The following is a 22,924-nucleotide window of genomic DNA, read 5'->3' on the forward strand; positions in this document are numbered from 1 at the left end:
TTGTTTCTGTATTTACCATGTTTTGTAACATAGCATCTGACAATGCTATATATGTCTTGAAATTTTGATTCCTAACTGTCAAAAAGTGGGTTCAAATGCTCCTTAATACCATTATTGTATTCCAAGCCTATAGTTTCACTCTTCTTTGTAGTTATACCAAATTATTAGTGAAAAGAATAGAACACTTGATTCCATATTTCTCATCATTTGCTAATACTGCCAACTTTTTCTGCTTGTTTGTTAGATCATACTGTATGCTGGAAAGTGGACACACTAGTAAGAGATTCTTGTATAGTTAATGTAAGTCTTCTAGGATAGGCTATCAATCTTAGAGCCACTACATAGGGAAAAATAAGCAGATGTAAATACACAGTGCTGTCAGTTGTGTTAGCTTACGTGTAATTCACTCCATACCAGCCTTTGCATCCAGATTGGATACCAATTATTGTTTTCCAATTTATTTGAGAAGCATTCAATAAACAACTGCTTTTAAAAAACAAGAAAAATAAAACAATCTAACCTTTATTTATTAACACTTATAGTCAGGAGTCTGATATACAAACACACTTGAATTATGGTGTCTTAAGCAGCAAGCTTTATTTACTCTTTCATTTCATACCCATAGTATTTTGGCCTGAAGTCTCCACTCTCTTCAGAAATGGTATCAATCCCAAAAGCAATCACAGCTTTGAAAAATGTTTCCATACATTCTTTATTTATGTACTCTTATCATTTTAAATAAAGAAGGAAAGTGTTTATCATTTCTATTCAGTTACATAGAATTGGAACACTGCTATGTAACAGAAATCACCACACTAATGCACAGGGATAGAAGAAGGTCAAGTCACTTGGATCTAGGCTACATAAAATAAAGTCTTGACCTTGTAAACATTTCCACGGGAGGTAGAACTTAGACATTTGACTTTGGTCAAATAGGTGATAGTAAACAATGATTATAAATTAAAGATATTGTGAAGGCATTGAATATTCTTTTCTTCTTTTAGAAACCAAAGATGAAGGAAAATAGAGATTTTCAATAAGTTATAAAGTGAAATATTATATCTTTGCAGTGTCTGCAACTTTAAATTTTCATTGGCTTCATTTGATAGTATTTGAAGTTAAGGTTAATAATAACTTCACATTTTAGCCTACTTGTGTGCAATACAAGTATTTCCATTCACTATGGTATTGTCCAGCATAGCAGTGACCTGAAAATACCATCCAGCCACCACACCTTCAACCTTCTCTTCTCTTTTGGCATCTAGGGGTGCATAATGACATCAACACAGCAGAGCTTTGATGCTTTGATTTCACCTGCATTCTACATCGTTCATTTAAGTGCCCCCAGCTGCTGTCCCCATAAACACAGTATTGATGGGTGGTAAAGAGGACACCACTTCGCTGTTGCTTGCTACATTGGAATCCAGATCATCTTGCACTGGATACTGGTTGGAGGTTCCAAACATACACTGAGACGAAGATGAAGGAATCTGGGTGTGCAAGTTGGAAGCTACAAAGGAAAACACAAACAATGAAAATAAAATTGATATATTCTATACAAAGGCCACTCACTGAACCTTTCATGGTTTTTGCATCTAGCATATATGAGCTGTTTTAAATGCAAGTGTACATGATTCACCGGAACAATAATATGTTTTTTGATTTTTCCGCTTGTTCTCCTATGTATTATTTCTACATATTTCACAGAGAATGCAAATATTATATTACATTCTGTCACTAAAACATGTCTTCACCACCTCTACCTCCTGTCTGCACCTCCAATCACCATCTCTTCCTAGACTCGTGTAGCAGCCTCAGTCTCTCACCCGTTGGAGAAGAGCTAGAAAGATCATGCATACAGGAAAAGCCGTTTCTATTCTTCTAACAGATGACCATAACTTATACTCTAGGAAAAAAGTCCACTCTTCTTGCCATGATTCACAAAATTCTACACAAACTGACTTTTGAGATTTACTCTGCTCCATTCTCTCATATGTTTAGCTTCTCCAGACCCATTGATTTTTTTTCTGCTCACTTAAATTTGCAATTTTCCCCTGAATTCAGAGGCTCTGTAATGACTTTATTCTGTCTAGATCTTCTTCATCTGATTTTCAGGGTTTCTGGATTTCCCAGCTCTCAATTCAAATGTCTCTGCCACAGGCTTCCATTCCTGATGTCTGCCTCAGAGAGCTCCCATTTTTGCCATTCGCCAATTAACATATTTCAAAAAGACCTTAAATCTTTTCATAAACTGTCTTAGGTGAGTGTTCCAAGAAATGGGTTTTATTGTAGCATCTTCATTACACATAGTCTTTATACTTGTTCCCCACTGACCTCCCCATTGTCAGTCCCTTCTCCAGCAAGTTCTCCCTTCCCCAATTAATTCTATCACATGCATTCCATTAATACATATTTTATGTCTATTAAGAGCTCTTCATGACCTACATGCACACATATATATAAATGCATATCTCTCCCTCTCTCCCCCCCCCACACATACACGGGACAATTAGGCCGCAAAGGGTACCCTGGTTCCTGGTCAAGATAATTGAAGCCCTGGAGGACCCAAATGGATGGTAAGAAGCTTCTTGGTCACCCAAGAAATCAGGCCCCTTCACACAGCCATAAACACTGTACAGCTCCTCCCTAACCTACCTCCCCCATAAGGTGGCATTTTTCACACCCCAAGACCCTTCTCTGCAGTTGAGGATGTAACCAAAGGTCACTGTAAGCTCCAGGCAGAAGCAGGACCACACCCCCAAATATGTAGACAAGGTATTCCTAAGACCTCAGGCTAAGCACCTGTTGTCAAATTCTGAACCCTCCCAAAAACTATATATATATATATATATGGATTGTTCAAAAGTAAAAGTGTGCAAGAATCATTCTACCACCGGAGAGCTTCTCTCATAAGAGCTGTTAACACCACCATTTGGGAAGAGATTTCTTCTCCCAATGTTCTCCTGCACCCTGCCACTGGAATTTCCCACCAGCTCAGCCTGGCATGGTGTCCTGTGGCAGCGGAGGAGCAGCACCTGAAATTGGTTTCCCCTTCTCCACCAACACTTCTCTCCTTTGCCTGAACCTGCATGCCCAGATGGACCCAGCAGCAGAGGCGGCAGAAGCCACTCCCATCCCTGACCAGAGATCTCTGTGTGGGGCCTCCAGGACCAAGCCCATCTAGAAGCCCCTCCTCCAACACACTAGCATATGTTTCAGATATGAGAGAAAGAATGGGGTAGTTACCTTTCTAATGAAGTTGTCTTTGTTATGTATTCATTTATATATTCATTGCCCTACTCTCCCCCTTCTAAAATATAAACTTTTTTCAAGAAGAAAATATGTTCTGATTACCTCAGTATTCTCATAACCATGATCTGATATTTAGTTGCTCTAGAAACCTTTCTTAACATGTTCAAAAGTCTACTTCCTTCTTGCATGGTTGATGCCTTCTCTTGTCATAGTCAGAGGCAATGTGCTCTCTGTTTCCAAGAATCAGGCTTCCTAACTAATGAGCACAGAATGAATCCAGGCCCCACTGTGCTTATTCCCTTGTTCTCTCTCCTCTTTCACTCTGATGCACAGTTTGCAGTCTGCTCATTAGCCAGCTCTAACAGGTAAAGCTTACAAGCCACCATACTTCCAAGCCATGTTCCATCAAAGCTTCCATTATCTCTACAAGCAAACAGAACTAATAGTAACAATAGCAACACAGTACATTTTAGTCTAACTGTGAGGACACTTCCTGAAGTGGAATTTTCTGCTTCATTAGAGTAACCTAGAAGCAATGACTATTAGCAGATAGCAGGAGATGAGCTACTAGACTGTTTAGGGTGCATTTGTGATGGCCACAGGAAGGGAAGAAGTACTTCCTATTGAATTATTGGATAAGTACACTGAGTGATGAGAGATGGAATTTATTTCATTTTCTCAGTGCTTCTATTAGGGTTATGTACCCTTCACTTACACTAGTATAAAAGTGAATTCTATTAAAGATTTCAGGTGTTTTTGTAAACATCAACACCCTTTTTTGATATGTGATGGCTACATAATTTCTTGGTTATACTCCATTATTATTTTTGCAAACTAAATGTACACATAGCTTCAGGTTCAATACCTATATTATCAAAAATAACTTATTAATTAAAGTAGACTAAATGTATGTATAGATTTAAGGTTATCATCTTGGTGCTAGAAGTCAAACCCTGGGCTTCACACATGACAGGCAAGTAAGTGTTTTGCTGCCAGAGCCATACCTGAAGCCCCTAGATTTATTTGGACTAGTCCATCAGTCATTGATTTGCTATGTTCCTTCTATGCGGCCAACTAGGCAGTGTATCTAGTCCCTGCATAGATGAGGCTAAGATTGGAAGAAGCAGCTAGAAGACTTCATGGCAGACAAACTGATTTGCTCATGTTGACTTGAATTATATGTTGTATGTAAAACAATAAAAACAGCAACAGTTTCCACAAGGGTATTCAATCTCATTTTACAAAAGATTGAGAAAATACTAGCTGCCACCACTATAGGATTTTTGTTTACTACTGTAAACACTCAGAGTGGTATGGGGTGCTAATGGTGATTATGGGGTCCAAAGATCATTCTTGATACTTCCTAGTGAGTCCAACGGTGGTCATATGAAAATGAGGAAAATGTATCATTTTTCTTCTCAGACAGTTCACTGTCATTCCGAATGCCTTGACATGCTATAGTAAAATATTTATCCTTAGTGAATATAAGTTATTTCTGAAAGAAATAACAGATCTTAAAGAATGTATGTATCAATCATTTCAAGGAATGAGAAATATAAATGTATTATTTACTCAAACACAAAAACATAACAAAAATAATGATAAAATTACCTTAGGGCCACACATGCCTAGTTCACTGAACATTCCCCCTGCCCCTGCCAGATTGTTCTGCATAACTAAAGTTCATCACCTTTTAAAATGCTTTCAATGACTATGAAAACAATTTACCTACTACAGGAGTCCGGCATGTGACAGGAGAGGATGTGTCCACATAAAACGAGTTGCTTTGCTTCCGGCTACTGTCATCTAAAATGTTAAGTGGATCGTGGATATCACTGTAGGGAGGCAGGGAGCGAACACTGCTGATGACTGAAACGTGTTGGTTCACCATCGACCCGAGCCTATGTGCCTCTGAGTAGTTTATATTGTTTCCATAGAATCCTAGAAAGGAACAGGTTAAAATATTCTATTTGCTTGCTACTGAATCACCCCAGGAAAGGCAAAAGAAACAACGTAGCTGGGTATAGTCCTAAAAATATCAGTCAGTATGGTTTCTATTAGCTTGAGGCTGGAGCTTATGCTTTAGTATATAGTATGGCTTACTATGATAGCTTTTAGATAAAAGGTAACTGGCATATTATTTATTTTTAAACTGACTATACATTTTTTATATTTTCTGTATCTAAATTTATAAAGCATATTTATGAAGAAAGATGCAAGTACCGCTAGCCCTTTAAATCATAATACTTCTTAAACAAAATTTCTACTTGCAGAGTCATGTTTGAAGAAAAACACAGGCCTACACTTAGGAGACAGTCGTTTTAAAAGTTTAATAAATCCAGCAGTCTTTCAATTTCCTTAACTTCAAGTTTTTGTTTTCTTTTATTTACATAAATAGATAATGTGGGATGCAGAGCCAATCTTTAGAATATACCGTTAATTCTCTGGAAGACATAATCTCAACTGAAAAATTTTTCAGTGGACCGAATATTCTTTTTTAAATGTATCTAGCATAAGGTTTGACTTTTTAAAAATCATGTATTGAAAAACATTAACAAAGCCCTAAGAATTAAGGGATATGTTTGGGTGTGGAGGATATACTCTACAAGCAGCTAAGATTCTATGACTTTTCTTTTTTTATTTTATTTTTTTACTGGATATTATGATGCTCAGCAGAGGTAAAGCTCAATGTCAGATTTTGCTTTGCTGCCTTCTCAAAGGCAAAAAAAAAAAAAAAAAAAAAAAAAAAAATCTTTAAAAGTTACATACCATTAGGAGAATTAGAAGGCAATGTTGCTCCTTGGCAGTTGCCAGCTCCTGCATTACTAAGGAAATTGAAGCTTCCTGTATTCAAAAACTGCATGCTGTGTGACTCTTGTGTCGGGGGGGATGGTCCATAACTGGAAGGTGGCCTGGAATTATATGGAGACCCAGCACAACTGCCACCAAAGAAGTCTCTAGAGAGTTGCTGTTCAGTCCATGCCAAGCATCTCCCATGCTCTGCACGGTGAGCATAGAGACCTGATGCAGGGTGAGGCTGTGCCCTAAACACAGACTGATAGTTAGAGTTGGTCCCATAGAAGTCATGGGTGGCTGGAGGGAGCGTAGGATAAATGGGTTCTGCATATGTTGAGCAGTGTGTTGGAGCTGAGAGTACTGTGCCCACACTTGAGGGTCTGCCCGCCATTGGCCCTTGATTAATGACACTTCCTCTGCTTGCTATGGCTGGAGAAATGCGTGGTGCCATCAGATGGCCAGTACTTTCTGAAAGCTCTATATGACCTGGAAAAGAATGAGACCATTTTGTGAGGAGTATAGTAATACATGGGGTCATGTCTTTAAAAGTATCCAAATGACTTATGAATGTGCCTTTTGTCCCAACTAAGTAATTCCTCCCTTCTATAAATAACTGGAGAGTATGTAGGCGCACAAATTCACAACACAGCTATATTTTCACAGCAGTTACCGGTAATTTGGAGTTGGTAATGGGGAAATCCGGGATGGTTTTAGTTTTCCTCAGGGGTTAGGGAGATTTCGGAAGACGGGGAAGAGCTGGGAGGGGTTAGGGGGTATAAAGAAGGAGAAGAACATCATCAAAATATATTGTATTAAAGTATTTTAATAAAGAATAACTCACAAGTAGAAAGGGAAATGCAATATGATGCCTACACTGTACCAGAGCAAAGCCCCAAATGAATGGATAATGACTTGTTCTTCAGAAATAGAAAATTGCATTACCATCACAATGCCTATTGTTCCAGTCTGTGCCCCCAACAAACCAACCTATAAAATGAGACTTTTGATACAGTCCATTAGCCAATTTAAAATATTCTCTCCCATTTTGTTCAAATCACTGAAAATTTATTTTGCTGCAGAGCATAAAATTATCGCATCATTGTCCTAAAGTGGCTGGAAGAGAAACCTCACTGAAGCCAAAATCAAATACGCAACCCTTTCTCTAAAATTTCTTTTTTGTTATTTTGTTTGTTTGAGTGTTTTGTCTGCCTGTACATCTGTCTACTACATGCATGTCTGATGCTTGAGGAAGATTATGAGCCCCCATGTGAGTGCCCCAGTGCTCTGTAAGAACTCATGACCTTACCTCAGTCTCCTGAGTGCTGGGCTTACAGATCTGTGCCACCATGCAGGAAAAGCTGTTTACATTTTATCTTCAAAGTATCTTAGGGATGTTATGCATATCTAAGATACATTTTCTTCTATTAAATAAAGAGACCTAGTTATACTTGATCTGAGTGACCATCCGTTTGCGTGATAACCATTCGAATAAATATGAATGCCAAGGACAAAACTCACAAATATAAACCCATAAATTTAAAATACTTATAGTCATCTAAAATGCTTTTCTCCGTGGCATTCCTGGGAGTTAGCAGTGTTGAAAGAAATGAAGAAATGGGTCTTCTGCGATGTACTGGAAAGTCTGTTAAGGTGTTCTGTATTGCTTCCCCACATACCTGGGAGTGGTACGGTCTCAGTGTTCTCATCTGGGAATGGGTGCAGAGCAGGGGGCACGGCCCCAGGCTGGTTGGAAGTCAGAGGGACATAGGTTGTCTCCACCGGGCTTTCGTTCTTCACGGTATCACTGGAAAGTGAGCTGCCCTTATTTCTGTTGGCCAGGAAGCACGAGCTCGGGGAAGCTGTGAAGGCTGCTTTACTCGCGTCTGGAAAGGTTATTTTAAAGGGACACCGGTGAGATTACGTCACACTCCTTATTGACAAGCCCCAGTAAAAGACTCTGAACATGGCTCCAGGTTGAGGAATGGATCTGGGAACTCCTGCATAGTATTTTCCATAGGAAGCAGGCTGGAGGCTTTGGTGGTTAATGATGGTGCTGGGTTCATTAGCTGAGTATTTGTGAAGGCCACTGAACAATTCGCTCTTGGCTAAACAGTCTTCAGAATGCAGGTTTCTAACCAGAAATGGGAAACCTCTTTTTCACTAAACTCTTGTATTTCTATATGGTATTTTTACATGTGTTGTTTTGAATTAGAATGATTTGTGGGCAAATATGGCAGAGTTCTCTTTAACTTCATTGAATGTCTCAGAAATTAAGAACGTAAGCTGCATAAATTTCCAGTGTCCAACAAGGAAGTTTTCACTGCTGTGTGTAAATGGAGGGGAAAGTGGACTCCCCATCGATATTCAGATATGCTACCAGTGGTCCTGAGAGTAGAGAAAAACTGAGACTTCTGTGAGCTCACTTGTGTACCTGCAGATCCTTAAACCTAAACCCAAACAAAGAGATACAAAAAGTATAAGGACCATCTAACTTACCCGAGTTTTTCATATACTTGTCCAATAAATTCTGCAGCTCCTGCTCTTTGTCATTATTAAACTGAGTCTCCATGGCCAGGAGAATGTATTCATCCAGCAGCATCCGGATCAAGTGGAAAGAGCCTAGTTTATAGAAGGGGCATGTCCGGGAGAAAAGAAGGGGACAGAAAAGGAAAAGGGAGGAACGTTATCTCGGTGACCATCTCACTGCACTTTTACAAGGGACATCTGAAACAAACAAGCACGTGTTGGACTTTCAGTGACCTGCTAAGACCAACATGCTTCCCGTGGCTCTGACCTCTCTGTGTACCTCCTGCCCAGACGCCTGTGTGCACTGTCCTGCCGGCCCTTTGGCCACTAATTACATCAAAGAAAGTTTGGATGAAAGTGAGGCAGGCTTTATGCTCTGAGAGGGGAGAGTGAGCACTCTTCTGCTTGATTCCTGTTTACTTTGTACTAAATAATTAGACGATGGCCAACATTGTCTGGAAGTGTTATCAAATAAGGTGTCTCTCTAGCCTGAACAATATTTGATTTAAGAAAAAAAAAAAAGCAAACGGGTGAAAGGTGGACTGGAAAGTCTAACCTTCTTTGAACCACTCAGTGGATTTCCTAACAAAAGTCTTTCTTCATGCTAAAGTTGGGCTTTGGTGCTCTGCATTTGAAGAAACTTAAAACATAAGAAAAGCTGGACTAATTATTAAATTAAATTATAAAATTTTAAAGCTAAATTTAATAATTCATTTCTTGTTGACCTTTCAACCTATTATCAGACTTTAATTCCACTGAACCCTAAATAAAACTTAGTTGATCCTAACCTGCTTAGTATGAAAAATTCTTAAAATGCAATTCGATGCCTATTAGGTTAGTATTGTAATCCAGAATTAGCAAGTTCAGAATGTTCAAAGCAAAGTAGATATGCCATTTTTGAAAGTGTGAGATTAGCCCAATCAACATTGTGGGTTTAGAGATCAGACAAGACAGCCGAGAGACATAGGTGTCTATGCCTTCCAAGTTACAGATGGGTTCCTTACGTGTAGCTATATGTATCTGGGAAAGATGTAGATTATGGCCACATTACACTTAGAATAGCTCCTAAAAAAGAATTCCTTAACTATTATTTTTATTTGTTTGTGTTATACAGAGAATCTAGGCAAGCACTTCTCGTGACTTATGTCAACTGTTTTTATATGCATCATCTCTCAAATATCTGTGCTTTATGTAAAGAACATTCCTCAGACCGATTTTAGGTATTGCCTCAACCACAGAAGCAGTGCTGTTGATGCTACAGAAAGTCTGATACCCAACGGTAGCTCAGGACTACCGCTCTCAATGTGGTTGGTACTCAGATACATTTTGAGAAGGAACAAATAGGTAATAAGCTGTTCGATATGGATGACTAGGGAATCAACAAAATTATTCAGAAATCAGTCATTGTAAAGCACACTGGATACCAAAACTTGATGCATTGTTCAAGGTAAGATTATGCATTACGCGGGCACCAAAAAAGCTCCATTTGAGCAGAAAGTCTTGAGCCCTCTTCTTCAGAGATCTTCCGTTTTGTTTGCTCATCTAAAAACAAAAGAACAGACTGAAGCTGTGAAATCTGTCCTCACATTGCACACGTGCCCTGTTCAGGTGACAAGGTAGAGAAACTGACAAGCAGGTAGATAGTGTGGCTTCACCCTTAAGTCATCAAATCAAGTGATTTATCCAGGGATTTTGGTTGAATTCAGCCTGTGGTTGTGTATGTCCTGCTTTGTCATTTTAAAGGTACTGCACCTTTATTCTCTAGACCTTAGCTTCCTATTGAAATTCGACTTTAAGTTGAAATAATTTACAGGCTATCTTTATCTTCTTCTTTTTTTTTTTAAATAAAGGTTTAAGAGAAACAGAAGGTAATGTATGAAGCGAGGGTTGTGCTTGTCTGTAAATGATTAACTGGCTGCCCTGGTCCTGAGCAAGAGTGTTTTCCTTCCAGAACAAAAAGTCCCCAGACTATAACCAGTTTTCCTGATATGGAGTGGCTTGAGCCAGCGAGGGAGGGACATATTTGTTCTCAGTGCCTCTCTTCATGATGGATGACACGAAGGCTAAGTGAAAGAGCTGAAGGAACCAAATAGAAAATGGAAAATTGTCATCTTTCAGAATCAGAATCTCAAATGCCCAAGATCACACACAGTTCCAGACAGTCTTAAGAAAATTTGCTCTTTTGGAAAGACCGCAATCTTTTCAGTTTCTAAGTTTATTTTTAACCTAAATGCTCTTGTACAGGTGTAACTTTAAACACTGAATTAAAAAAAATAGCATCTTGTAGTCTTAGACTAAGAGAGAAACAGAACCAACCCCGTGTCTAGTGCTTTCAAACCAGTCATATTCCCAATTTTGATATTTGGGTCATTCAACTTTTTATGGTTTCAAGATGTTTAAAAAGCATTTTAAAATTTTAAATTAACATATATGCTATTAAATATTATTATGGCATTGATAAACAGAGTGTATTTTAATAGATGTTCCTTTCCCTCATCTCCTCTCTTATTGCAACATTCGAGTTCCCTATAATCCACCCAAGTATCTTACCTCTTTTTCTCACTTGTCCTTCTCCCACCCCATCTTTTTTCATCATCCAGTTTCACCCATTTCTTGGCCTCCTTCCTTGGCTTTATGGACAATTATACTGTCATGCATATGCATTTGCAGGCCCGGGCTCATATATACGAGGACTTGCTTTTTTTGAGCTTGGATTGTCTCACTTAAAAATATGCTTTCCAGACCCACCCATTTTACAACAAATTTCATTTTCCTTTACAGATGGAAAAAATTCCACTCTGCAAATGTACCACATTTTCACTACCTATTCATCTGTTGATGGCCATCTATGTGGGCCCCATTTTCTTCTTTTCACAAATACACAAAGCATGGCTTAAAAATACACTGTCTAGACCTTTTTTTTTTTATACCCATCAAAACATTAAAGCGAGGCTAGCATTTTTCTCATAAAAGTATTTTCTGAATTATTCATAAAAAAATACCTTAATAACTCTCTGTTCTACCACAGTATCCAGCCATTCAATAAATGCTTCCACTGTAGCGTTCTTCTTAAGGAGATCCTTGAGCTCTTGGAACACAGTGATAGAGTCATCTACCATGTCAAAAACAAAAGGAGGATGACAGGGAGGAGGAGGAACAGGAGGAGCAGGGAAAGAAGTGGGAGGAGGAGGAGAGGGAGGAGGAAGAAGGAAAGGGAAGGGGGAGTCGAAGGGGATGAGGAGGGGAGGAAGACGAAGTAGGGAGAGAAAAAACAATATTTGGGAAGAAGAAGAGTATCAGTGGGAATGGGAGGGAGAAGAGCAGCAATTAAAGGTAAATACTAACAACATATATTATACATGTATGTGAAGATCTCATGGTAAAACTTGTTATTATGAACAATTAGCAGTTGCTAATTAAAAAGTAAAATATATTCCAACCACTTTGAACCCAAGATACAACCTGAACTATAAAACATCAGTGATTTTATGATATAAAGGGGAAATGGAGATGGATAAATGTGTGAAATTAGTTAGTGTTTTATCCTGATAGTGGTAGCAAAAGTGTTGCAATCATCAGTGTGTCTGTCTTGGGATATACTAAAATACATATTTATATTTTAAATATGTACATTTATACATTTTCTTGATGGGAATAATTAATATAATTAATATTTCTTTTTAATTCAATAATTTTATTTGATGAAAGTAACTCATTAGATGAGTCAAAGTCTGATGAATGGCCGAAATGAGGCTTGTTGACTTTCTGCTTTCTGAAAGACTCTTCATCTTCTACAAACTAAATCCATCACTGAGAAGCTGAGCCATTTACATAGGTAACAACCTTAATACAATTTAAGGGGACAGATTAGGATTCTCGAGTTTGAGGTCCTCTATACCACAAGAGGTAGCATAGCATTGCTCCCAACACAAATAAGGCTTGATCCTAGACTCCAAGAACAATCTGTTGCTTGAGCCATATCTTATAGAGAGGGCAGTTCTGTCTGGCAGACAGAAAGAGGCGGGAGAAGAATCTACTGGTATCCCCTGGTATTGAGCACAGCTGTGTAGTCAGACACATGGGCTATGTTAACTGCCAAATAGCCTAATCCTGGATCAAATCTCTGCTTTTTATAGCATTGTATTGGCAAACAATCTTCATATGCTTCACACGCTGTACAATGACAGGAGCATGGAACACATACAAATGTGTTCATATGACATATAACAGTGGACAAAAATTCAGAAAATCCAAAGCATTGCATCTGGGTTATTCTGGCTATTTCTAGGCAGTGAAATAGTTGTTTTTCTTTTCTTCAATATTTCCCACAGTATGTATATCTTTTAAAAGAGAGCATTTCTTTTAATTAAAAAATGTTTCAGTAAGAGTTTCTTTAATGGCTGTGATTTTGCTGTCAGAGACATTCAGTATCACCTAGAGCAGTGATTCTCAACCTTTCTAATACTGTGGCCCTTTAATTCAGTTCTTTATGTTGCTATGACCCCCCAACTATAAAATTATTCTCATTACTACTTCATAGCTGCAACTTGTTATTGATATGAATTTTAGTGTAAATATCTGATATGCAGGATATCTGATATGCAACCCCATCAAAGGTCATTGATCTCCCTTACTCCCAAAAGGGGTCACAACCTGCAGGTTGAGAACCTCTGACCTAGAGTCACTTTTGGTTGTTACAACTGAACTGAATGGTTCTCATAACACCTAGTACACAAAGGCAAATGATGCCCTTAAATATCCTACAATGCATGCCATAACCTCCCACTTATGTTACCCACCAAGAGGTCAGTGTCAAAGTTGGGAAATCCTATTGTTAGATAAAAGCAGACTCACATTCACTGTAGATGTCAGATTCCGTGTCTGTTGTGTTGGATATGGTAAGAAGAGCCTGAGATCCGATACTATTTAAGTCAACCTTTTCGATATCAGATACCATGGCATTCACCACATGCTGGTCAAAGAGAGCTGGTCTGGCAATCTGTACATAGACAAAAAAGACACTAAACTATATCAATTATAGTCTACTTAGAAAAAAATTTAGCTTTGATAAAAATAGTTGCTTGAAGAAAGACAACCATAAAAAACTCCTCTTGAGTGTGTCTGTGCATAAATACACGTTTGTATTTATGTGTATGCATATGTCTGTGGTCTGTATTGGGTGTCTTCCTCAGACTGTCCTCACACTATTTTTTAAGACACAGTGTCTCACTGAACCTGGATCTCACTAATTCAACCAGCCTTGCTGGCCAGAAAGCCTCTGGGATCCATGTCCCTCAGTCTCCTCCACACCAGCTTCCATGACCTGTTGCCATGCCTGAGTTCTGTGTGGGTTCTGGTCCTCAAATCTGATGGCAAATACTTTCTTGACTAATAACCTCCTTCGTCAAACTTCTTGCTCCTTTTAAGATAACAGAAACACATGATTGTGAGACAGATTTGAAATTTCTTTTTTAAGATTTAGGAAATAAAAATAATCATTTTGACCTATCATCATAAAGCAAGGAATATTAAAGTGTTAATTTTAAAATGACAGTTTAAAGCTGGGTGTTGGTAGCCTGTGCCAGTAATCTCAGCACTCAGGAGGCAGATCAAGGCCAGCCTAGTCTATGAAGCAAGTTCCAGGACAACCAGGACCATACACACACACAAAACAAAAATTCTCTTTCAGAAAACTAGACCATACAAATAGAAAGAAAATGAAGAAAGAAAGGAAGAAAGGAAGAAAGGAAGGAAGGAAGGAAGGAAGGAAGGAAGGAAGGAAGGAAGAAAAGAAGGAAGAAAAGAGGGAAGAATAAGAAAAAACATTTAAAATGTTATATTTCTTATCTGGACCTGTGACTAGGTTTTTGTTGTTGTTTTTTTTCTGTTCAGGACACTAAAGCTAACACAAAAGCCCAGCAATAACTGTACGGGGTATTCCTATCTATGAATTAGTTTGCTGCTCTGTCTGACAGTGACAGTCAGTAGCATCTTAAAGTGCAGACGGCACGGAGGCTTGAGAGCTTTAAACATCACACAGACAGGCTTGGAGGGTAGGAGCACATGCTGTTCTTCCAGAGGGTCTGAGTCTGGTCCCCAGTACCCACTGTCAGTCAGTTTACCACCACCTGTGACCCCTCTGCAGGCACCTGCCCCCCGGAGGTGAGAACACTCATACCCAATGTAAAAGATGAATCTAGAAAGGAATCACACAGCCTTCCTACTCACAACTAACTTTTACCAATTGGCATATTCATTTTCAGATTACAATAACACTAATTTAAAAAAAATTTTTTAAATAAACTTGAATCACAGAAACTTTGCAAAACTAATGTTCAATTTCAGAGCACTCTCCATTCAGCTCGTCATCCTAAACATCGTATGATCCACACCATGTTCCATTCCCCAAACCAGAAAGTTAATGTTTGTACCACGTAGTTAGCTACGATGCAGAAACACTGATAGAATTCTATGTGTCCTCTCAGGTCTAGCATTTGCTCTGGGTTACATATTACATCTAGATGTTGCTTACTCTGTTTCAAACTGTGAAAAATCCTTAATCAGAAGAGTCCTTTGGATTTGCATGACTTATCATCAGCTGACCCCATACCTGAGCGAGATGCAAGAAGGATGTCTGTCGCTTCAGAGAAGATACAAATCTTCGCAAAATGGGGATTTTCTTGTCAATGAGGGCTTCTGGCAAGTTTTCCAAGGATGAAACAACCCATTGTTCCCAATTTTTAGCAAAATTTCTTATATCTGCTAGTAAGCTGCAAGGAAAGTGTTGGGTTAGGTGCTACATTGCTCAAAAATGTACTGAAAATGAACATTTCAATAGAGGGCTCCTGTTTCTCTATGCTTCCAAAAGCATAAGTTTGAAGCCAAAACAGAATCAACCTGGGACTGTTATATATGATCTGAAACAAAATGCTGAAGTTTCTAAAACTCCTGCTTCCTTATCTATGAATTGGGACTAAAAATAGTATCTGGTCATGTGATTACTTTGAGAATTATAACAAATAACTCATAAAAAATACCCTGATTTGAGCCTAGCACAAAGGTAGTAACATCCAACTAATAATGTATTATGATTCATAATTATTTTTGTAAAATACATTTCTTGGAAAGAATGTCAGCTTTGTGTTCCATATTTTAACTCCTTGGATGATAGCACGCTGGCAATAAAATATAATAATTTAGTATCAGTTTTATTAACATAACAGTATCATCTAAATTTTGACAGGCGACCAAAAACATATGACTTAGAGTCAACGTAGAAGATTGCAGACTGTGGCAGAGTGTGTATAAAAAAGTATAAATGTTGAAAGCTCTAAATCTTCGTGTTTCACAGCAGCAGTCAGAGTGTGGCTCCTGTGGGCTGTATGTGGGAAGTGGTGATAAGCCTTGGAAAAAGAATAAGCAAAGCCCCAGGTCAAACTCTGGGGTTTAGCTGGCTTTGGAACATTAACCGAGTTTCTCTCTACTTCCAGCTTCCCCACTTGGTAGTTTTTGGGATTATAATATCTACCTTTGAAAGATATTTCAGCAATTCTTTATCAGTCAGTGAAAAGGAGTTGATTAGATAAAGTATAGTATCCTTTGGACCCTAGGAAGGTTGGCTGAATTTTAAAGGGAAAACGCAGAGCCGAACTTACTGACGTGGGAATGTCCTTGGAGGAAGCTCTATAATGTTCATATGATGCTTTCAGCTTTTTAATGGTGCATAATCACATGTGTTTTGGAAAAAAAACTATGATTTAATTCATCTCAGCTATTACTAGTGTTTTAAGTAGTCACATGACCAGCCGCTGGCCACTAAATTAGAAAAGCTATTTGACTGTGGCACTGAATCATTGTTTATAAGTGATTGTGAGTACAGAGTGGGTGTGTACTGTGCACCAGGGATAATTTTTAAAAAACTGCTACATTTACACAATGGAATACTGCTCAGCCACCAGAAACAATGACTTAACCAAATTCTTAAGAAAATGGCTGCATCTAGAGAATATCATCCTGAGTGAGATAACCCAGTCAAAAAAGAACAGACATAATATGCAGTCACTGATAGTGGAATGCTAACCCCAGAGGTTTGCACTCCCCCAGAAACAACTCACAGACTGTATGAAGTCCAAGAAATAAAGAAAACAAAAAAAAACATATTTACAAAACAAGAAGACTTTGACTATTTCCATGTTCCGTTTTGTTTTGCATGTACTTTGCGCTCATGGTAACTATTAGGTTTTCAATGCATACTGTCAAGCCCTTGAAAAAATCAAGTACTGACTAAAAAAATATATTCACATAGTTTTATGTAAAAATTATTTTAATATCTGAAAAAACAGTACTGACAAAAATGTATAATTTTAAGCAAAAAATGTTTAAAATCTGTACATTTATCTTTGTTTTGTAAAATAAAGTCGTTTAAAAAAAAATAAACTGCTGACCAGATCAGGGCCAATTATTATACAGAAAATAATGCCATGAAATTGTGTCAAAAATAGATACTTTTATCAATCAATATGCATTGGAGCACTATGTCAAGGCATAAGTTGGCTTGTTCCCTGTTTGAAAAGAACTTACATTATAAGACTGTTTGCAAGAGGAAATTTTGCTCATTTCTGTCTAAAGCTGTATGTTTTCACCCTGGAGAAGCCACTGGAGGTCGATCATGCTTGAATATCAACTTATTTTATTCTCCAGGCCTTATACTAAAGGGACCTTCAGGTTTTTATTTTACCCATTTTATTCACCGATGCTCAAATATAGAGACCACTTTCGAGTGACAGAAAGCTATAAAACATGTATTCTTGATAAAGTCTGAGTTCCAGTGCATTAACCGTGTGTGAGGTAGAAACAGCATTCATATGAGGGACTGTCCTGCTTTATTAGCTGAACATACCTTTCAGGCATCTCTTGCATTGTCGCAGGAATGAGGACATCTGTAAGGACCTTAACAAAGGCAAAACAGGGTTAACACAAAACTGTCGAAATGACTGTGATTGGAGTTCTGAGAGAACAAAGTTCCTGCTTCACCATCCAGACAGAGCTGGGATCTGAACCAGGGCTTCCAGTATGCGAGGATAGCACTCTGTCTGATGAACTGCGTCCTCGGCACCAGAAATGATTCTTCCTAATGCAAAAGACACTATTTGTCGATGACTTTTACTTGTTACCTTCCTAGAAAGTAACATGATTCCTTTCTGACTGTTAGCTTTTCTTCTGCAAGCTGAGTATGAATTGTCTGGGAGTACATGAGACAGTAAATCAACACCCCTAGTGTGGGTTGCCCAGGCTAATTGGCCTTGCTGTTCACATGGTTTTCTGGACTAGACATCAGATGTTCTCTGTAAGTGGATGAAGAACTCACAGATGCTCAGTTTACAGTTTTATTTGCTGTGCCCTCTGCTTCTCTCTGACTCTATTTATGAGGAAGAGAACTAAATTATCTAGTAATACTTTGATTCAGGACATTGCTGCATTGGACTAAAATTTTTTTTTAAAAATTGTTTGTGTGTGGGGTGGACATGAAAGCTGTTTCTCAGAAGATGACAGTGGTAGCCCCAACTTTGTTGCTGTGATGCTGACAGCTGTGTACCTTAGCCCAAGTTTTTCCTGTGTCCATTCAGAACTATCTCTCATCTCCTAAGGACTGCTTCTGTAAGTGGTAAAAAATTACAATCACGTTTAGTGCAAACTGAACCTTTCTTTGTAAATACTGACCTTTCTATTGATAAACTATAAATGAATAAAGCAAAACCAAAACAAGACAGTCCTTGCTCTTCCTTGTCATTCAGTGTAAGCTTGAAGCAAAGGCAAGAACAATACCCTGCTCATAGCTCTGCATTCTTGCTCTCTCTGTGGCTACTGAACAGGGGATGAAAATGTGGTCCCTCATTTCTCATGCTTCAGCCAAGCTGTCAGACATTTGCAAAGTTGCCTCTGAATAATGTAGCTGGTGTTTCCTCTAGTGTTCTGCAAGGCTGAGAGTGCAGAAACAACTAACTTTCCCAAGAGGTTTGAACTTTCCTGCCAACTCAGATGACAGTATCAAATGATAGTTTTTAGTTTTTCTTATGACAATTTGGCAGGTAAATGCCAAGTACATTTATTTTAAATTGCCCAGACTATAATATCAATTTACCCTTCTGTTTTGGGCCTTCTTACTGCTCAGATGAGGAAGATACTCTCTCCCTTTCCACTAAATGTTTGATTTGATCCTGGTCCTCTTTTCCAAGATCACTTCTTGTGACCATTCTAAAGAAATCCATGGACTCCTATTAAGTACAGAATTGAGTATTACTGTATTTAAACTAGAAATGTTAAGGGCATTGATTCTGGGGTTGTCTAATTCTGCTATTCCCTGAGAAATTAAATGTCATATTATGTTAATCTGAATATACCTTACAGAGATAACAAGAATTAAGGATTTTTTTTCACATATCAGCTATCCTGTCTTATTTTAGATTATTCTTAGCTGTAAACAGAAATTGAGCTGGATTTGTTTACTATAAAGTTTTTTTAAAAATAATTATAAATAAATTACAAGCATCAAGAGTCTTATTTAAGAATATAAATTCTTTATGCTTAAGACACTCCAGAAGGCTTACCTTATAAAGAATTGAGTCACAGACACAGAAAATGTCAATGATAACAGGATTCTCAAGCAGGGGAAGGAGATGGTCTGGCATTCCTTGCCAAAAGTGTAGTAAGAAATGCTGGATCTAGTTGTAGAGCAAAGAGCACATTGAGCTTCTCAGGAAGAGGATGCGAAGGTTTACGTAATGTCCCAGAGAAGCATTCAGTCAACTCACCTCTTCAAAGTTCCCATTGATGGCATTGTCAAGTATACACTGGCAGTGAGTTTTGTACATCATTATGAGAGTATCAACCTAAGTTAAGGAAGAAAAAGCTTGACCAGAGAGTCTTCCAGCGTTTGTTATTCAACTCACAGTCTAAAAGCTCCTGTTAGAGAACAGGCATCCTGTTCAATGCAGAGGACCTGATGCAGAGTTCAAATCGCTGTCTCAGGAATCGTGCTCCCCAGTGAAGAAAAAGGACAAGGAAACTGGTGATCTGACACCATATGATTTTAATAAGAGCATTGTAAAGTTTGGTAGCAAGGGAACTATAGGCTAAAACAACGTCTTAATTTTCTGCATAAGAAAAATATGTTTCACTTGGAAATGAATAGAAGATATCAGCATGGATCGCTTTTACTGTTGTTGTTTTTGAGACGAGGTTTTGCTATGAATTCCTGGCCAACCTGGAATTCAATTTTTGACCAAGCTGGCCTCAGACTCACAGAGATCTGCTTGCTTCTTCCACCCAAGTGCTGGAATTAAAGGTGTCCAACCACATAGCAGGCCTAGAATACACCGATTTTTGGCTGCTGAGAGCAGTGTGGGGAAAGTGGTTTATAAGTCGTAAGTGAATTAACATGTAAAAAGTGATTACTATACACCAAAGATAAACATTCACTCTTTGAATCACGGCAGCAGCATCTACTGTGGTGTGGTTATTGCCTGCCCTAACATTCTGCATTTTCTCCCTTATTCTGGGGACAGCACCTGTCTTTATGGTCTAGTTTGCCACTACATAATGATGGCATACAAACTATCACTCTCTTTCCAAAGAGTTATGCTGACTACAGGATATCTTCAGCAGGCCGTTTTGATCAGAGCAAAAGAAATTTACTCTACACTTAGGAAAAGCTATTATTTTTAAATCGAGCATCAAGCGAAACTTTTAAAATGAGACTAAGGCTAGCAAAAGAGATGAAAAGGAAGGTATAACTCTGTAAAAACTTAAGTGTTTTGATACTGTTTCAGAATTTGAAGACCAGTAGGATGAGGGAATGGGGAAGAGTGCAGGGAACTTGAAAATAAATATGATCAAAGTAAGTTATATACGTGTGTGTGTGTGTGTGTGTGTGTGTGTGTGTGTGTGTGTGTGTGTATGTAATGGTGCAATAAATTATTTTATTCAATTTACATGAAGTAATAAAAATTAACCCTTTGAGCACAAAATCTACTAACATAAGTGTAAATTCTAGTTTCCAGGTTACCCGATGTACTTTTTCAAATGTGACACCTTATACTGAGTTCATCAGAAACTTTAGATCATATCATTAGAATTTCTTGTGCTTATCTGATATTTACATGCCTTATGACATTAGACTTTAATCAGAGTGTACTTGTATTCCTCAGAAACTCTATTCTATTTGATTTTTCTAAGTAAAGATATCATTTTAGAGAGTGCCAAAGAGAGGCAAGGCTCAGCTCAGCTGCAGACAGTCCACACATTGAGTGTGAACACAGAGGGTAGTTGTACACCACCTTGTGTGTGAATAGTGTTGACAGAGCAGCCCTCCCCCAACTCACAGCACCAATGTTTACTGGGATCAACTTCACCCTGAGCATGCTCCACTCTCTACCTTAGTGAAAACGAAGCTTCAAGCCCTTTGCTTTAGACCCAAACTCATTCTAAGAGCTGATTGGCTACCTGTGGATCCTGGCAACTGTGGGAAGGTAAAAGGGTTAAGTTGTCCTCAGGAAAATGAGTGCCAGTCCCTGGACTCAGAAGAGGCCACTGGAAATGAACTTAGACGTGAGTGAGAACTGACCTACCAGTGTGAAAGGTCAGAATTCTGTGGGGGTCAGAAGAGAAGCTGAAATGAACCATTGAACTATGAACAAACAGTAAATTAACCTTAAGTACTGTGGTTAGAGGAGAGAATAGAAGAAAATGGATATATGCAATCTGAAAATGATCTTTACTATTTGGCCCATTCTTATCTAGTGAGGTCTATCTGCCTTCCAAACATATCCTATAGTTACTCTGCGTCTCTACTTCTGTATCGATAGCTTAAATTCAATTTTCTATTTTTAGTTCCTCTTTCAACAAAATTGTTAAAACAATTCAGTTTGATTTACAACACTCCTATGTTCGCATCTTAAGATATAAATTGTGTCAAAAGCATGTTCATCCAATGTGAGTATAATGAGCTTTACCTGAAGGAAAAATATAAAGATTATTAAACTCTGAGTCAGTAGTTGTATTCACTAATAAATGGCAATAATTTTCCAACAAATGACTCTAGAAGTGGAGAAATACAAGATTCAGTGTGAGACTTCATTAAAGAAGCATTGGAAATTAATATTGAGGAATACCCAATGAAAATGTATCTCCCTTTTGCCATCTTGTGTAACACATTTAAGTGGTGTTCCCTCTCAGTGCAAGGAACAGGTTATATCCTAGAGAAACACTTGGTAACTATTTTTTTAAAGAAAAATTGAATTAAAGCCAACCAAAGCCATAAAGCTTACCATTAAAAAATCAGGAAACACTAGTTACATTCTAGTATTGTCTTTACCCTCTATTTTGAGTTTTAAATAAAAATAATCTTTAGCCTTTGAGATTTATTTTACCACCTTCTGATTACACACTATCGTAGATATGGTAAATAATTAATTGGAAAGTGTTTAATCAATGTTAGTAAACATTTGTCTCTCCTATAAATCAATCAATTCTGTGTGATAATGCATATTTCTGATTGCTTCCTGCAAGTGCCATAAGATTCCAAACAAAAGGAGATATGGAGTCAACATATCAGAAAATCGATAGAGAAGTGTCTCTAGTTGATACCTTGTCCTTAGAAATGCATCCTTGGTACACAAGATGTTGCGCACTGGGGAATTCTGGAAGAAGTGTTCCTGTTTTTGAGCTGAGTGAGTATTTACGAGTAAAACCACCCTGTAATTAAAAGAGCCACAAAAGAAATGTCAAATTCCCGATTTGGTCACAAAACTGAAATGAACATTGAGAGTTTTGTTTTGAATATTTGTCTGTCTTTACAACTTTTAGAGTAAACTTAAGTTCATATTTATTAATGGTATATTTTGGAAAATCTGCTTCTGAAATTGCCAAAACTGTTTAAACTGCAAAAATCAAAGATTGCTGGATCCCAACTCTGCATTTATTAGTAATATAATAATCAAGATGGTGACACTTGTTCAGTTTCAGGTGGGTTAACTACCGCTAGGATTTTACTAGACTCTGAGTCATTTGGTCTCCAAACTATTCATCTGTACTTCTTTCCATCAGAGTTCCCCACACTGAATTTGGGTGTTTGCCATTCCTTTGTAGTTTCAGAAGAAAGCAGTTTTCAGAATATTAGAAGAATGCATATGCATATTTGTAATGATGAACAGTGCCACAGATCCAGCACCTGTAGGAAACGTGCGCAGGAGGAGTGAAGGTTTTTGTCACAATGAACCTGAAGCCTCCACAAACGTCCTACAGACACAGCTGATTACTCTGGCTCCAGAAACAGACTTTAACAAATGTGTCA

At 38.1% G+C, this 22,924-nt stretch overlaps 1 protein-coding gene across 1 annotated transcript in view; it reads right to left on the reverse strand.

The window, feature by feature from the left end:
• Positions 1-1,334: 1,334 nt before the first annotated feature.
• Positions 1,335-22,924, reverse strand: part of RFX6 (regulatory factor X6) — a gene marked incomplete at both ends in the record, with an annotated part of 51,294 nt that continues 29,704 nt past the window's right edge. The window contains 13 exons of the mRNA XM_080938312.1: positions 1,335-1,510; positions 4,981-5,193; positions 6,022-6,534; positions 7,725-7,931; positions 8,545-8,667; positions 9,999-10,116; positions 11,577-11,686; positions 13,429-13,573; positions 15,185-15,344; positions 17,474-17,523; positions 19,182-19,295; positions 19,386-19,463; positions 22,219-22,326. Coding sequence (XP_080794438.1) covers positions 1,335-1,510; positions 4,981-5,193; positions 6,022-6,534; positions 7,725-7,931; positions 8,545-8,667; positions 9,999-10,116; positions 11,577-11,686; positions 13,429-13,573; positions 15,185-15,344; positions 17,474-17,523; positions 19,182-19,295; positions 19,386-19,463; positions 22,219-22,326 — 2,115 coding nt within the window. The remainder of the gene's footprint in view (positions 1,511-4,980; positions 5,194-6,021; positions 6,535-7,724; positions 7,932-8,544; positions 8,668-9,998; positions 10,117-11,576; positions 11,687-13,428; positions 13,574-15,184; positions 15,345-17,473; positions 17,524-19,181; positions 19,296-19,385; positions 19,464-22,218; positions 22,327-22,924) is intronic.

The sequence above is a fragment of the Micromys minutus genome (assembly GCF_963924665.1).
Source record: "Micromys minutus genome assembly, chromosome: 25".
Lineage (NCBI taxonomy): Eukaryota > Metazoa > Chordata > Mammalia > Rodentia > Muridae > Micromys > Micromys minutus.